The sequence below is a fragment of the Parus major genome, chromosome 11, assembly GCF_001522545.3.
Source record: "Parus major isolate Abel chromosome 11, Parus_major1.1, whole genome shotgun sequence".
Classification (NCBI taxonomy): domain Eukaryota; kingdom Metazoa; phylum Chordata; class Aves; order Passeriformes; family Paridae; genus Parus; species Parus major.
In genome coordinates, this window is record NC_031780.1 from 17,424,963 (window position 1) to 17,441,335 (window position 16,373).

Sequence of the window (16,373 nt, forward strand, 5' to 3'; positions counted from 1 at the left end):
TTTCCTATGGAAACCTGAAATCACATAAAACTCCGGCGGTTTCACTTTGAAATAAACCAGTTCCATGTAAACAAATAAAGATAAATATTGAGATAGAGAATACACAGAAGTCTTACCTGTTAAGGGCAGGAATCTCTGAAGACTGTGTTTTAATTTATTTTCAAGGGTTTCAGAGAAACTGATGATATTTTAAAAAGTTGTGGGCTGAATCTTCAGCGCAAATCGCAGTATTTGGTTTTTGGGTTTTTTAGGTGGGGGGAGGAGGGTAACACGGGAAATAAAAATCCAAATTTAGAGCACTTGGCTCCTACTGGTGACTATTGGTCTGTGTACAAAGTACATTCAGTAAATGTTCCTCTCTCGATACAGGAGTTCCCAAGGAGGTACAGAGATACCTGAAAGCGTTCAGGGATGAAGTTCTTTTGAGGGAAGGTTTGAACGCCCTGACTTTTGTGTAAGTTCTTGAACAGCATGTAAGGCAACGTGGCAAAGCCAATTTTCCCATGTATTTGCTTAAGTGGACAATGAAATTCGCAGATCCGTTGATTTTGATTCAGGGCGGAGTCCGCTTTACACCTGAATTTAGATAAAATCTGTTTGTCAGAGTCATTGCTGCCCTTTTCCCAGCCCTGAGTCTGAGGGGCCTGACCCGCTGCACTCGATCCGAGAGAGTTACCGCATGGCTACTGATGACCGAGAGTTTGACATTATGGTGTGCTGGTGATTTTTATAGACACCAGCCAACGTTTGGGAGTGTTGATGTGGAGTTGAGTGTTGATGCTCCCGGTAGCTCGGCAGAGCTCCCGGACCGCCGGTGCTGGGGCTTTTTCAGCCACCCACGGTAGCGCTGGAGGCAGCCGTGCGCCCGGCCCATGCCGGGCCTTTAGCGCTGCTGCCCGCAGGACCGCGCTGTGCCCGGCGGCCACCCCAATGCCGCGGTGAGGCCGAGAGGCGCTGAAGGCTTGCGGGGAGCTCGGCGCTGGGCTCCCGGGGCTCACGGCGCTGGTTCCCCTCAGCCGCCGCTCCCGGAGGAGGGAGGCCCGGGTGGGGCCGGGGCTCCGCCTCCGTCCCGTGACGCCGCCGGGTCCTGCGCGGCCACCGTCGGGTAAGATGGCGGCGGAGAGCAGCGACAGCGAGGAGGAGGACTTGGTGAGCTATGGCAGCCCGCTGCAGCCGCTGCAGGAGGGTAAGGGACCCCCGGGAGGTTCGTCTGCTCTCCTTCGTCTCTCTCAGTGCGTTGTGGCGAGCGCTGAAGAGCGGCCCGGCGTGAGGCGCTGGGGCCAGGGTATCCCGAAGGGCCTGCGCGGTCCGGTCCGGTTCGCTTCTGAACTCTCTCCAGCCTTTATTTTGGGGAGCTGTGGCGTGGGGACGCGCCTCAGACCTCCTTCCCCTTCCTCCTGCTGCCGCGGGGCCTTTCTCGGCAGTGCCGTGCTCGCCCAGCCTGGGGTGAGCCGCCTGGGAGCGGAGTGGGGAAAGGCCTTGGTGCTGCACCGGGTGGCGGCTGTGGCTGCGATGCCCCGCGGGTTGCGGCGGCTGCTCTGGGTGCAAAGACTAAACTACCTGCTAATCTTTGCTTCTGTCCTTTCCCCTGTCCCCCAAAACACGTAGCGCTCAAGTAGAACAGTTCAAGTGTACGCAGTCGTGCTTATCGCACCGCCCCATGCTTGTATTGATGAGATGGGCATCGTTGAAGGGCTAATCTACAGTTGTGACTTGCAAATCTGTGCTACTTTATTCAAGAAATATTGTTAAAAGAGGGTAAATGTTTGTGTCAGTCTGTGTTTTTTGTGTTTTTTTCTCAGTTTAGACACTTTTGATGTGTAATTTCTCAAGCAATTACTGAAGAAATGCTGGCAGAGGTCTTACATACTTAAAAACTAAAAGTTTCACAAGAAGAAATCCGATGTTCTCAGAACTCAGTAGAATTAAGGATTTTGATGTGAACACTTCATGTTTTACCGATGTGCATCAGTGGTGTATACGAATAGTTGCAACAAAGTGAAATAAATGTAACCTGCTGCTGCTGTCCAGGGCAGGGTGGCCAGTGTTTGATCCTGTTCTTATGTGCAAGGAAGAAACTGCTTCTGGAGGAAGTGGGAAGTCACTTTTTCATGTAAAATTGTGTCTTACTTTCTGAATTATTTGATTGCAGGTGAACGAATTAAGAAGCCAGTTCCTCTTCAAGAACAGACTGTTAAAGATGCAAAGGGACGATACCAGCGTTTCCATGGCGCATTTACTGGTGGCTTTTCTGCTGGTTACTTTAACACTGTTGGTACAAAGGAAGGTTAGATATTTTGCTGTCTTCTGGGAATGGTGAAATTGAGAACTGTATTGTCATGCTAGTGACATTGTCATTAAGCATTTTTGTTCCTGCTGTTCCTTATACTGTGAATAGTTGAAATAGTATTACTGAAGTTATTTCTCCTTGGGTTTTTTGACTTGTAATTTTACAAATATTCTGTTGATATATCCTTAAGATCTAAGGTTGAAATGTTTGAATTGTTTTTGACTACTGTGTTGCCTTAAGTACCTTACTTAAATATCTATTTTTTTTAAAGGATGGACACCTTCAGCTTTTGTATCATCACGGCAGAAAAGAGCAGGTAGAACCATTCTTGGACCAGAAGATTTCATGGATGAAGAGGTAAATTTAGAAAGGAATTGAAACCTTATGTAAATAGCTGTCATGACAGCAGAAATTGAAGTAACTTGAAATTACTTCTTGTATACAGTGTTATCCTGCTAGGTTATAAAGACTATTTCCCAGGTAGACTTAAGAAGCTCCTGTATGTCAGTATTAAAAAATAAAACAAACCTCAACCTTTTCACTTTATCAGAAAAAGCAAGTACTTCTGAAACTGTTTAAGATATTTCCACTAAAGTTATTGCAAAAACAGCTGTGTAGGTGGCTTGAGAAAATTAGCAAATACAAAGGTCATATGCCATTTTCATTACTTTACTATTGCAGTAAGTAAGAATTTGAAAGATGTTTAAATGTTTTCATTTTGTGTATATTTCCAGGATCTTAGTGAATTTGGGATAGCACCAAAAGATATTACAACTACAGATGATTTTGCATCTAAAAGTAAAGACAGAATAAAGGAGAAGGCTAGACAGATTGCAGGAGTGGTTGCTCCCATTCCAGGAACCACTGCATTTGATGATTTAATAGGACCATCTAAGTAAGTAAATTTGCATAAAACTTTGCCAAACCATTCCTTTCACTTAGAAGTGTTGTATTGCTTGGAAAAGTGATTTTTGACCACTGTAATTGTAAGACTGGAAGATCCTGCAGTGTTACATTTCCTAAGTGGCCTGCACGTGGATTTTGTTCTGAATATGCAGGCTTGTACCAACCTGTATGTTTATAAACATTTATAAACTGGAAGGTAGTGTGTATGAAATATTAACACATTCAGAATTGATTTTAAAGTGGGATATAAAAACAGAAGTTCAAATATTATATATGTACATTATTTATCAACAAAACTAAAGGTGTGGTTTGAAGTAATTTTGGGTTTTGTTTCCTTTTGTTTTCCTTTTAGAATAACAATTGGGGTTGAACTGTTACGGAAAATGGGCTGGAAAGAAGGACAAGGAATTGGACCACGAGTCAAAAGAAAGCCATGCAGGCAGAAACCTGGTAAGTTCAGGAAAGTTCCTGAGCTAATAAACTTTCTTGTTAGTAGAAAATTAACATTCATAGACTGATAAGAAAGTTGATTTTAAACCCTCTTTTTATTAATGTGATACAATGTTATGATGTCTCTTACAGATCCTACAGTGAAAATATATGGCTGTGCGTTACCACCTGGACTGTCTGAGGGTTCTGAGGTATTGAACAGGCAAAAGGGTTCTTTTGACTTATGTAAGAAAATGTGATAACAGATAAAAAAAACCAGAAAAATTTCTTTAATGTCCTCAAACAGTATTTTAAAATGCAGTTTCAAATCTTCTTGAAAGTGTTTATAAATACTTTCTATGCTTAATGTGAAGAAAGGTTTTAATATCTAAATGTATTATTTTGCTGCATAAGCAGGTATAGTTCATTCAAATTCGGGAAATGCAAACTTGACTAGGCTCCTTTTAACTGAATGTTGTAAAAGATCAACATACAGAACTTTTAGTCATATTTGCTCTTATAAATTTTTATATTGTACAAGGATGAAGAGGATGAATACCAGCCAGAGAATGTGACATTTGCACCCAAAGATGTAATGCCTGTAGACTTAACTCCAAAAGAGAATGTCCATGGACTTGGCTATAAGGGTTTGGACCCCTCACAAGCTTTGTTTGGTGTATCTGGAAGAGAACACCTGAATCTTTTCACAGATGGTTCTGAAGAAACAAGCAATTTACTTGGTGATCTGAGACACAGTAAAGGAAGAAAACTAGGTATTACAGGTCAGGTAAGGACAATTTTTAATAGTTTTATGATTAGTGCAGTAAAATCCGTGTAAGTTTTGTTTTTGCTTAAGTGAAAAGCTCCTAGTTATTGTAGTATTATTGTAAGAAATGTTTAAGTAAGGTTTGAGAATAGGATTCTTTTAAAACTTATTTTGAAGATGTGGAAAAATCCTTAGAACTCTCAAGTGCTTTCACTTACTGAAAATGTAAACCACAGCTAGAAAAACTACCTGACTCTGAGTAGCTGGATGGAAAAATGTCCCATGTTACTTTGATCCTGTGTTACTTTGAGATAAAGTTAATACTCAGTATGTTTTTAGTTTGTATTTTTTGTCTATTGTACTGTATTTGTCAGCTAGAGAGTTGTGTTGCTCCAGGGTATTTGTAGTTCTTATCTAGAAGCACTGTCAGTTTATATTTTCTGGGAATTCCACTTGTTTAATTTCCCTGTTAAGTGACATATTTTTCTCCTTTTGAGAACTTAACCTGCTCTTAGATTGCACATGTTACTTTGGTGGATCTAATCTGCTGTCCTTGTCTTGTACACACCAAACTTGCTGTCCCTTGCTTTTGTAATCACTGAGGTGTGGGGTTTTGTCCCACCTCAGTTTTTGTGATAAAACTGTAAATTTTTCCCAGTGTATATATATTTGTACTGTAGATTTTATATAGATTAATAGATATCTGTGTAGATGTGTTCTGATATGTGACTTAAAAGTATTTCTACACTTTTGAGCTCTCATTTAAAATATATTTTAGGCTTTTGGTGTAGGAGCTTTAGAGGAAGAAGATGATGATATTTATGCAACTGACACCCTGTCAAAATATGATACAGTTCTAAAGGATGAGGAACCTGGAGATGGCTTGTATGGCTGGACAGCACCAAAACAGTATAAATCCAAACAAAGTAAGAACTGTGTCTCTCTTTAAAGAGTGAGTGTAATATGGGGGAAAAATATAAGAAATGTAGTCTTTATTTGCTGTAAATTTTAATTTGCAGCCTTGATATCTGAAAATTCAACTAGTCCTCCTTCTATATTGAAGTGTTCAATTGCAGAAATAATTTCCAAAGTCCTCCGCTAATTGATCAGTGTAGCTAAAACCCTCAAGTGTATTTTCAAGAGGACAATATGTGCAGCTTTGTGAGATACAGCATTCAGTTTCATTAAAGAAAACAAATGATTGTGAATCATGGTTACAAAATATGACCCAGCACTTAAAAAGAGAACTTTTTTTTTTAGATAAACTTCTGTATTTTCAGATCATTTTTGTAAATTGTATCTTGGTACCCCACTTTATTTTTATTGCATTGTGTAAGTGCATGAAATACTATCATAATTTTGAGTACATGTTTATGTTAGTTGTACACATGAATGGCACTGATGGTGTTAGCTGTGCACAGTATGAATACTGTTGCTTCATTATAAGCCATATTCAACCTGCAGCAATCAGTCTGGCAGTCTGGTATAATACTAATCCAGAATCAGATCCCTCAATTTTAAATGAAAGGTGGTGAAGATGAACTACAATTGTGGCTCATAATAGATAGTGATATATGGAAAATATTCAGGGAAAAAAAAAAAATTGCCTAACCTGTATGTTTTAAATATTGACCAGCTCTGTGATCATTTTGTAGGGCCTGAAAGAGAATTTAAATATATAGGTAAAGTCCTGGCTGGTTTTTCCTTGGCATCAAAATCATCAGCTCCAATCAAGGTAAGCAGATAGCAATATTTTATGTATTAAGAATTAACATCATTCATCACGTGAATTGTGCGGACTCTGCTGCTTCTTGGTGTTTTTCTGTTCTTAGAAATAAATGTTGTGGTCAGCAGGAAAAATTGCTGAATGAACAAAATTATGGCACTGGGAGTTGTTCAATAGAAACCTAAAATTTATTAGACTCCTGAAGGTATTTAAACTCTGCCTGAGTACTGGCTTTGAAAAAATGCCTTCCACACTATTCCCTGCTACTTGCCATTAAGTTTGGGGAATGGTTTAATTTAATTTAAAAAGAAAAAAAAAACCCACCATATTTTGGTTCTAGATCTTTCATATGTAACATTCAGTTACATATAAATATATGTAACATTCAGTTTTCTGCAAAAATCAAGCCTCATGCTTTATTCACTTTACTATTTTGGTGACCATTTAATTTCTTAGTCCTGTCTTCAGGTTTACATATTTAATGCCATATACATTTGCATAAATGAGAATGACAAACAATAGTATGACAGGGTCCTCTTTCTAAGGAAGAATATTTTTGAGGTATATAAAATTGCATTGTATAGGGAGCACACACAAGATAACCTTTTAAGCCTTTTAAGTAATAGCTCGTATGAAGAACATGGGGAAAAGCACTTTGAAAGATGTTAAAATATGATAAGCACAGAGGTACTTAGTAGTCCAATTAATTGTTTAAATCATTTGACTTCAGTTTAAAAAAAATAGTAAGCAATATTAAGAGGTGTTTTCTGAAATAAAAGCAGTGCATCCTAAGACTCTTGTTAATTTTTCTGTCACTTAATATGCATGTTCGCATATTTTTTCGCAGTTGTAATTATATTATCAGTATATTTGTTCCCAGATTTTGTATTATAATTCCATTTACTGACTGGGTCTAAAGGAGTTGGTAGCTTGTACTATCTGTTTCTACTGGTAAGATGTAAATTGAGGAATTCTTAGGTTGAGCTGACTTTTTCTGAAACACATTTTTAAATCTTGCATTCAAAGTTGTCTCTCTCTCTCAGTGGGCTTTTTGTTTTGCTGTCCCTTTCCCCTTCAGGTTTATCCACCACCTAGCCTGCCACGAAATTACAGACCAGTCCATTACTTTCGACCTGTGATAACAGCAGGGAATGAAAACTTACAGAAGGCATTGCAGGAGTCAGCTGGGAAACTTGAGAGTGATGCAGCACACCAAAGCAGGCATGCTTTGAATGCAGCTCAGAGGAGGGAGCAGCTAGGAGAGGCTGAGCTGAAAGGTATTAAGATACTTGATCATATCTTTGCTTGTGTTTCAAGCATGTTTGTATGTTTATTTATAGAACAGTAAGAATTTGGTTGGGCCTTGAGTGTTTATTTTCTAACATAAATACATCAAATCTAGTTACCATTCCTAGTTACCATTTCATTGTTCAGTTTCATCTCAGCTGTTGAATTGTTGACATAACTGTCTGTATCTTCATTTACTTAAATATTTTAAAGACAAAAAGTATGTGTTGGATTGTTGGGGAGGTTTGTAGCTTTTTATAAATACAGTAGGCTGTGATGATTTTTTTCTGTAAAATGATGTTTCACTGAAACACATTCAAGTTACTAAAAAGATAATTTGTAACTGTGGCTCACATTTGTATCTACAATAGTAAACTTTATCAAGTTATATATAAATAGCATAAAAGATGTAATAGTGGCCAAATTTTTATTTGTCATGTGTGCCATTTTATTGTTAATTTTTGCTTAAGAGCATTTTATCTCAATGTATGCACATGTGGTAGGGATTTTTCCTCTACTGAAGTGGAAGAAGTAGTTCTAGTAATTTTTCATTTCTCTTTATCTTTTACTGCATTTTTTTCTGCTTTAGGTCCAGCTCCTTCTATTTTGGAATATCTGTCTGAGAAAGATAGAGAAAGACTCAAAGAAGTGAAACAAGCATCTGAACAAAAAATGAAAGCAAACATAGTGTCTCAGCAGCCACCAAATAGCAGATTCCAGTCAGCCTCCCCAGAAAATGCTGCTCACAAATGGCAAATGCTGCTGGGGGGACAGTTAGCAAGTGCTGCAGAGCAGTTAGCAAATGCTGGTTCTAGTGACTTCAAACCATTTGCAAAAAATCCAGAAAAACAAAAAAGATACGAAAAATTTGTGAAAAGTCTTAAACAAGGAGAAAAAGGTAAAATACTTCTTGATTAATTTTTTTCTTCTCTCCCCCCCCTTTTTTTTATCCCAATTCATTTTATATTCACTATGAGTTCTCTTCCTGAATTCCACAGCATTTCTCCTTTTACTTCTTTCCAGGACCAATATTAAGAGAAATCTTTACTGATACTTAGTCATGTTGGTTTCAGGAAAACTGCTCAGTTATTCAGTTTTCAGCAAGTCTTGAATCTAGGCATTACTATGATGTAGCAGAAGTTCTACTTCATTTCCTGGATATCCCTTATTACATTTGCCAAGGTACACTTCAGCACTGGTCAGTGGAACAAGCCTTTTAATTTAGTTTGTTTCTCTTCAAGGAGTTAAACTGACAGATCATATAAAGGCAGAAAGATGATTGGGTAACAGTAGAATCAAAAGAAACCCCATACCCTCTGCACCAGGGGAAGATAAGAACCTAAATTGAGTGAAGTATTTCACACTTGCCAAAGCTTGTGTTGTATGTCCTTTGGATACTCAAAGGTCTGTAAGGATGTCCTTTGGTCTCAAAGGATGTCAAGGTCTTCTCAGAAAAATTTATGACTGTAAAAACACAGCATTACATGCACAGCTCTTAATCAAAACAAAAAAAAATCCATACTCCTTCATCATCTATTTTCATGCTGTTTCAGTCTCCTTCCATTTTGTTTCGGGTTTTGCTATTAAATGATACTGTGGTGTATCTTAGATTAAACTAGGAACTTGCAATGCCCTGTGGTGAGTTCTCCAGTACTGTGATTTTTCTGTAAGGCTTAAAAAGCTGAAATTGATCTAGGGAATTCATCATCAGCCCATGACTTTAAATTGCCTTGAAATAAACTTAAAAAAAAAGTTGGGGTTTTTTCAAATTTTGAAGTACACAGGGACTATTGGGTAAGAAGAAAATGGGCACCAGGGAAATTTGACAGAGGAAAGCATACAGTGATAGGTAGAAAACCTGTGTTTGTTGTTTTAGTTGTGGTTTGGGTTTGGTTTTTTTTTGTTGTTTTTTTTTATTTTTTAAAGTAATTTTCATTATATAAAATAAATATTTTCTGGTCAGTAGTCTCTTTTGGTTCCCACATTGGGACAGACTACTTGAGCTTTGAACCATAGTTCCTCTGTTCAGGACTGGGGTTTTCCCTGGATGAAATTGAGTACTCTCAATTATGATTTTATTATGACTGTGTCTCCCTCATCATAATGATGGAAACACAGAAATGTGTAAGTAACTGGAATGGTTAAAGGTCTGTTTTACTGTAAGTGTATTTGCTTGGCTAGTGTTATTTCCTCTTCCTTCTTCAGGAGAAAAAGTGAACCTCTTCTGTAAGCCTGTGTGCAAACTCAGTATTTATCAGTGGGCACTTTATAGACCATAAAGCAAGTTCCCAAAGCCTAGCCAGGCTTAAACTAATTTGTTTTCTGTTTTAGTTATTTGATAAAGCTTTGGGTTATCCTTCTTGTTTAAATCACCTGTTAAATCCATTAAGTATTTCGAACATTCTTTAAAAAGCAATGAGTAAGGAATTTGCTTTACAAGTAAAATGATTTAAAATATCAGTTTTGCATTTGACAAATGCTGTCATTCTTGCTGTCTTGAAAAACTACTTCCATTTATCAGGGATTAACACAGTTGAGATTAATACTACCCTTAAACTAAATATTCATTAAATATTTGCAAGAACGTTTGCTTATTGCCTTACTTGTTGTTTGATAAGTGTTGACCCAAAGTAAGCTGTCATCTCTGCTAAGCATTTCTCTCCTCCTCTCACAGCAGAGACATTGGAGCGCTTTTTAGACCCAAATATGACAGAATGGGAGCGGGGCAGAGAACAGGAGGAGTTCTTCCGTGCAGCAATGTTCTACAGATCCTCAAATTCAACACTCTCATCCAGATTTACCCGGGCCAAGTACGAAGATGATGTTGACAAAGTTGAAGTTCCTCGAGACCAAGAGGTATATGCTGCCTACAGTCTTTTTATACATTGGTGCTGCAGTTGTTGCCTTAGCCCTGATTTTCTCTTTCTTTCAAACTCTTATGAAGATATGTCACCTTTTTGTTGCCCTTTTGTTTAGCAGCTTCTGAAAACACTCGGTGCATACAGAGTAGTGATTGGTTAAACAGCATTTAAATATGGATGGATTTGTCCTGTTCATGAATCTTACAGCAGTTCAGTAAGTTGTTACTTATTTATCAGTTATAAATGTTTGACTTTTTCAGAATGATATTGATGATAAGGAAACAGCTGTGAAAATGAAGATGTTTGGCAAACTCACAAGAGACAACTTTGAATGGCATCCTGATAAGCTGCTGTGCAAAAGATTTAATGTTCGAGATCCATATCCTGAGTAAGATAATTGATACTTATATTTTTTAAAACTTTTTATACCTGAATTTTTCATTTGCTTGTGGAAAATCTGGCTTGATGTTTTCTTGTGTCATAAGGTAATACAGAACTGCCCAAAGTTTTTATTTGCTTCATGAAATATGGTGACCTCTGTTAAAATAGCATGCATTTGAAGGACTACTGTAGCTAATTTGAAGACTTTCCTGTGTTAAAAATAATAATCAGCAAACAATTTTATTTCTCTCTAGTTCTTCAATAGTGGGTTTACCTAAAGTGAAACGAGACAAATATTCTGTTTTTAATTTCTTAACTGTGACTGAGCCTACCACATCTGCATCTCAAGCTACAAATGAAAAGATCCAAGAGAGTAAGTGTCTCAACAGTAAGTTTGTTGTTACTTTATTAGTTTAACTATACATGAGATAATAGTACAGAGGAGGCATCTTTTTCATTAAGAACCTAGCCACATTATTTTTTTTTTAATTAAAAAAACTCAAACAAAGGAATTGAAAATAAAAATTCAGTGACATAAAAACCGAAGTGAGTGATATAATGCTAATTTCTTCCACCTAAAAGACATTTATAGGTCAAATATTCATTAGATTTAAAAAATGTCAAACTGAAGAAACAGAGTAATTTAAAATCAAGTAGGCCATGAAATGCAGAACAATCTGGCATGTAGGTGATTTGAATATTTTGGATGTTGTAGAACCAAAGAAATCTTCAAGGTGGGATGTGTCAGATAAAGAGAAGGAGAAGAAAGATTCAATCAGTGAATTCATTAGTCTTGCTAGATCAAAAGCTGATGTTCAGAAGCAGCCACCACTGCCAGCAAAAGAAGAATGTGGAACTGGGACAACTGAAACTCTTCCCACTGTGGTGAGTTTACAACAGGATTTGAACTTGAAGGGAATAGCTGTAAACCCTGACAACCCAGAAACAATCCATGAATTGTTGTAATACAGATCAGTTTGCACAAGAGCCAACTCAGGATGAGCAAAGGCATGAGATGGCACTTTGAAGAATTTTGAGGTTATAAGTCTGGGATGCAAGATGATTGCAGCTTACCTCTGATTATACTTGAAGTAGAGCTCAAGAGAAGAAAAAATGTAGCTCAATAGTCTTGGAACTAAATTCAGTAACTTCACCACCACTCTGCTCACAGGCACAGGATATATTTATTTCTCCTTTCCATAGAAGAGAGTGCATATTTGGGGGGAAAAGGTGATGTTTTCCTTTTGCTTAAATTTAATATTATATAATTGAAGTTTCAATTAATGAATTAGAATTTATAATATCTGGGGATCTGTTTTCACGAACTGCACTACTCTTCATAGGACACTGGCTTAGCCCCTCAGTGTTTCAGAGCTTTACTGTTTGGGACTAAGATTGTTCATTTCACAGCTATTGTGCTATCCAAATGTTTTGTAAATACCTGTCAACGTGCTTGAAGTTACTTGTTAGTTTTTTTAGTGTTTAAATATAGTTTGTTATGATGCCATTTAGCAGGTAGCTGATGAAGATAAGAATCAGGAGGAAGAAAGCAGACGACCACCCATGGACTTATTTAAAGCCATCTTTGTGAGCTCCTCAGATGAAAAATCATCTTCCTCTGAAGAGGAGAGTGATGAAGAACAGCAACCAACTACTTCAGAAAGAGAGTCAGAAACCACCAAGCAAGCTGATGTACCAGACAGTTCTTCCTCTAATTTACAAGGTAATACTTAATGGAGGTTCATTTTTATGCAAGATAAAAGAAATACCTTGTAAAAGTTTCATTTTTGAATCACACATTTTTGGACTGTTAGGACAATGCTATGCTCCTGTGCAGATCATCTGAGATTGGTGAAGCTGGTCATGTAAATGCAAATAATAGAAAAAGAAAAGCAAATGCAAATAATACAGCACTGAATAAGGCCTTGCATGTTACAGTGTCATTAGCATTGCCATTTACCTTTTGTGTAGATTTTACAAGCAAACTGCTGTATGGAGTATGTCTCTTAGACAGTGAGGGGGAACAAAACATCTAGTGTAAGAACTTAAAATGAAAATACTTTATTCACTTACTGTCACAGTTGGTTCTATTAATCTTTAACTTTTGGTGTTTATTAACCTTATACATCTCATGGAGTGTTCTGTTCATTCTGAGTAATGGAAAAATAGTACTGATAGTACTGATGCACAAATGCACTGATAGCAATTTAATCAATAATTTTATAGTCTAAAAGGTAAATTTTGATTTAAAAGAAAAAAAAAAACTACAATATGTTGACATGTTTCAGAATGTCAGCTACCCATTTGGCCAAAGCAGTCCATAAAGATGGAGGATGCTGATCAGTTTGCTTTCTTAAAGGTTTTTAGAAAGCCTCTTTGAACTTTCTTCAAAACTTCTTGGAAAACATATTGTCTTATTTTCCTTCCAAATATAGCAACTTTTGTTTTATTTTCATAGAGAGTGTGACTGCTACAACTGATTCTGGCATTTCTTCATTGCCTACTTCAAAGGAGGAACTGGATACAGCAGAGGAATTCGGACCAAAGTTGCCACCAGCTTTTTCTCCTGGTAGGTTCTGTAAGCATCTAGAGTGTAAATTCTGCATAGTGAAATTTTATATAAAATACATGATACCTCTCTTTTAAAAAAGCCTTTGTGAATAGGCCATCTATCTCTTAAATGTGTGGTATGTAAACAGGCATCAGCAAATGTTTTGTTGCCATGCTATGACCCACCAACAGAAACCTCTTTGCTTGTGTATCAGTTTTGTTTTAAGTCTATAGAGGTAATGATAAAAAAATGGATGTGAAAATATAGGACAGCCTTGCAATTTCATTTTTTAACAGATTGCAAAGGCATTTAATTACAATAGGGATGTTGCAGGTATGAGTTTTAAACATGTAATTTCTTCTTTAAATTTAGGGGTTTTGTTTAACTATCAGGTTAAAAGTAATACTGAATGTAATAACCAAATGACCTTATTTTTGTTGTTTTTTTTTTTATTCTTTATGCATTTACTTTGTACTTCAGGCACTAATTGGCAACAACAAACAGTGGTGCCAGCAACTTTTCCTAGGCCTAGCAGGAAAGAAAAACATAGGAAAATCAGAGAGAGGCACAAGACTAAGAAAGAACGCAAACGCAAAAAGGAAAAGGTATTAAATATAAATACTGATTTTTTACTTATTGATTCTTTGATCTGCCTTTCAAAATGTTTTATTATTTATGCTTGGTTGTCAAAAAAATATATATACAGGGACTAGAATCTAAGCAACAGAATTTCTCTGATGTTTTGGAACAAGAAAATTATCCTGCTATGATGTTGCTTTTTCCATATGCATATATGTGACTACAGGTACAATATTGTGAGTAATTTCATGTTCTATATGGAAGATGTCAGACACATTCTGGGAATTGCATTCATGGCTTATATACAGATAACTGTAATGAAATGTCTAATTTAGGGAAACTGAGTGCTTGGATTAAATGAATTTTGGTTTATAATTTTTTTTAACCTTAGTCTGAGTAGTGGAAAAGAGCAAGTGGTAAGTGTTCTGTTTCAGTTAAGCTTTGAATCCATATTGGAATTAACTTTTTTCTTTTGTTGACATTCAGAAAAATCCAAGTCTTTCACAAGGAGATAAGAGTCTGTTCTTTCTACAGAAAAAGAAGCATAAGAAGCAGAAAAGCAAAGGAAAACACAAGAATAAAAAATCAGAAAAGGACAGCAGCAGCTCAGACACTACAGATAGCAGTGACAGCCTCAGTGATATGGATACCACAGGCTTGTCCCCTAAAGAACTTCTAAGAAGGTAAGCAGAAAGGTCACTTATGCCCTTGCACATTTTACAGTGAATAACTAAAACATCAATTTATGAGTGGTCATTCTAGTGAACCTACTTGCAGCAAATGTGAATAAGCCAGTTTCTTTATGAAGACAAAATATTGCTCACTTTGGTGAGGAAAGAGTACAAATACTAGCCCTGTTAATCTTGTGGGTAATTAATTCTAGGATAGAAGCCTGTTAAGGTAAAGGTTAAGTTAAAAAACACACAGGCCTAGCAGGCCTAATGGACATTATAATTAAAGATGACTGATATTTTTGGAAGGTATTTTGAATTGCAATTAAAAATTTAACTAGTGCAGATGGAAATTCATATTTTCATTTATCTACTTCTCTTTATTTGGGAACATTGGAAGAAACATTGTCTGCCTGCTAAGACTGGAATGGGCAGGTATCAGTTGGCATTTGAAAGGGCTCTGCGTTCCATTCCTTTGGAACTGAGTGGCAGTTAAGTATTGGTGTTTTCATATTAAAAAAACAAACTACTACTTGGATTTCAGAATAGCTAAAATGTTTTACGCATTTTGCACAAAATAGATTTCTTTGTACAAGGAGTTGTTTTGGAATCTTCACATTTTCATGTCTCTCATCATTGAGAAAATGTTTTTATGTAATACAACTCAGATCTCTCTCTGAAACAAAGGTTTAAGAAACTGCTTGAGTAATAAAATGTTCCAAATGTGGTGTGTGACTGTTCAGTGTGACCTTTTTCCTTTTTTTTTTCTCCCTTTTAGATTAAAACAACTTCAGTATTGAAGAGCTCTCTTGCATTCTTCAGTACTGTGTGACTTGATCTCGAATTTTTGATCTCCTCCATGATGGTAGATCAGTGGTGTATAATGTGAAGCACTATAGATACAGTATTCATATTGAATTTCTTTGAAAGTGAAGGTGCATATGTTTATTTTATGATGGTTCATGAGTTCAAAATGTATAGATTATAGAACATTGAAAAGACCCCTTTCTGGGTGTAATAATCTGAAATACTGCAGGTTGTGCTGTAATTAAATAAACAAAACATTTTAATAAACTTTATTATTACAAATAAGTTTTGTATAGTGACAATTTTTTATTCCTAGGACCTCTAAAACTCTGGAGAGTAAGTTTCAGTCTGAGTTAAGTTAGGAAGTTGAAACTAAAGCAATCTAAAATTTTTATTTGGTGCAAGTATTTTTATTGAATCTAATGCAGAAGTTCATATCTCAGTTTTCAAGTATCTGGCTGCTATTTTTGCCTGTCCAAATTGCATAACATTTACTACAGCAGCTCTAAACCAATAACCTTTGGTAGAATCACAGAATATGCTGAGTTTGAAGGGACCCATCAGGATCAAGCCCAAGTCCTGGCCCTGCAGAGTTCATTTCACATAAATTATTCTGGCTAATGAGCTAAAAGATTATATATGATTCTAAACTGCCTCATTTTAATGTAGTTACAAAGAAAACTGTTCATGCTTTTTGTCTGCAGTTGTCATATTGTAGAATAATTTAAATATGAGCAATGAAATAATACTGAGCTGCCTGGAGGTGGTGGGGAACAGCTCTGGGGGCATCTTGGAGCAGTCTGGGAGAGGCAAACAGGCTGGGCTGGGGGACTTGTGGCAGCTGGTGTTAGCTCTGTTCACACAAACAAATGCTTGACAGTCATGAGCAAACTCCCAAATGAGGGAAGAAAAGACTTTTCAAAGTATCTTTGCCAAAATTTGTAACAGTCTTGCTAAAACCTGTGGCCCAAGACCTGCATTTTGATGGGCCAAAATCAAGAAACAAGTGTTTGAAAGACTTGGGAGACTTCATGAGATTTAAAGGTTAGTTTTTTTGAGAGAAAGAAGACTTTGAAAATAAACTTCCAAAAATAAAAACACGATCCCCATCCATCAGCA

The 16,373-nt window shown here is 36.8% G+C and overlaps 1 protein-coding gene across 6 annotated transcripts; it reads left to right on the forward strand.

Annotated features, from left to right (window-relative positions):
• The first annotated feature begins 1,070 nt into the window (after positions 1-1,070).
• On the forward strand, positions 1,071-15,539 carry GPATCH1 (G-patch domain containing 1). Of its 6 annotated transcripts, none has more exons than XM_033517197.1 (20): positions 1,071-1,186; positions 2,153-2,287; positions 2,562-2,647; positions 3,025-3,185; positions 3,549-3,646; positions 3,779-3,837; positions 4,167-4,412; positions 5,170-5,317; positions 6,047-6,126; positions 7,196-7,394; positions 7,994-8,302; positions 10,079-10,260; positions 10,526-10,653; positions 10,901-11,019; positions 11,362-11,531; positions 12,159-12,369; positions 13,105-13,215; positions 13,678-13,802; positions 14,263-14,459; positions 14,848-15,174. In XM_033517197.1, the coding sequence occupies exons 1-20, from the start codon at positions 1,111-1,113 to the stop codon at positions 14,930-14,932; spliced, it is 2,925 nt and encodes a 974-aa protein (XP_033373088.1). In that variant the 5' UTR covers positions 1,071-1,110; the 3' UTR covers positions 14,933-15,174. The 6 variants fall into 6 exon arrangements, with proteins under 6 accessions (XP_033373088.1, XP_033373086.1, XP_015495819.1 ...); XM_033517195.1 differs by lacking the exon at positions 14,848-15,174 and adding an exon at positions 15,226-15,539 and having other exon boundaries at positions 1,080-1,186; XM_015640333.3 differs by lacking the exon at positions 14,848-15,174 and adding an exon at positions 15,226-15,539 and having other exon boundaries at positions 1,080-1,186; positions 14,311-14,459.
• Positions 15,540-16,373: the final 834 nt, after the last annotated feature.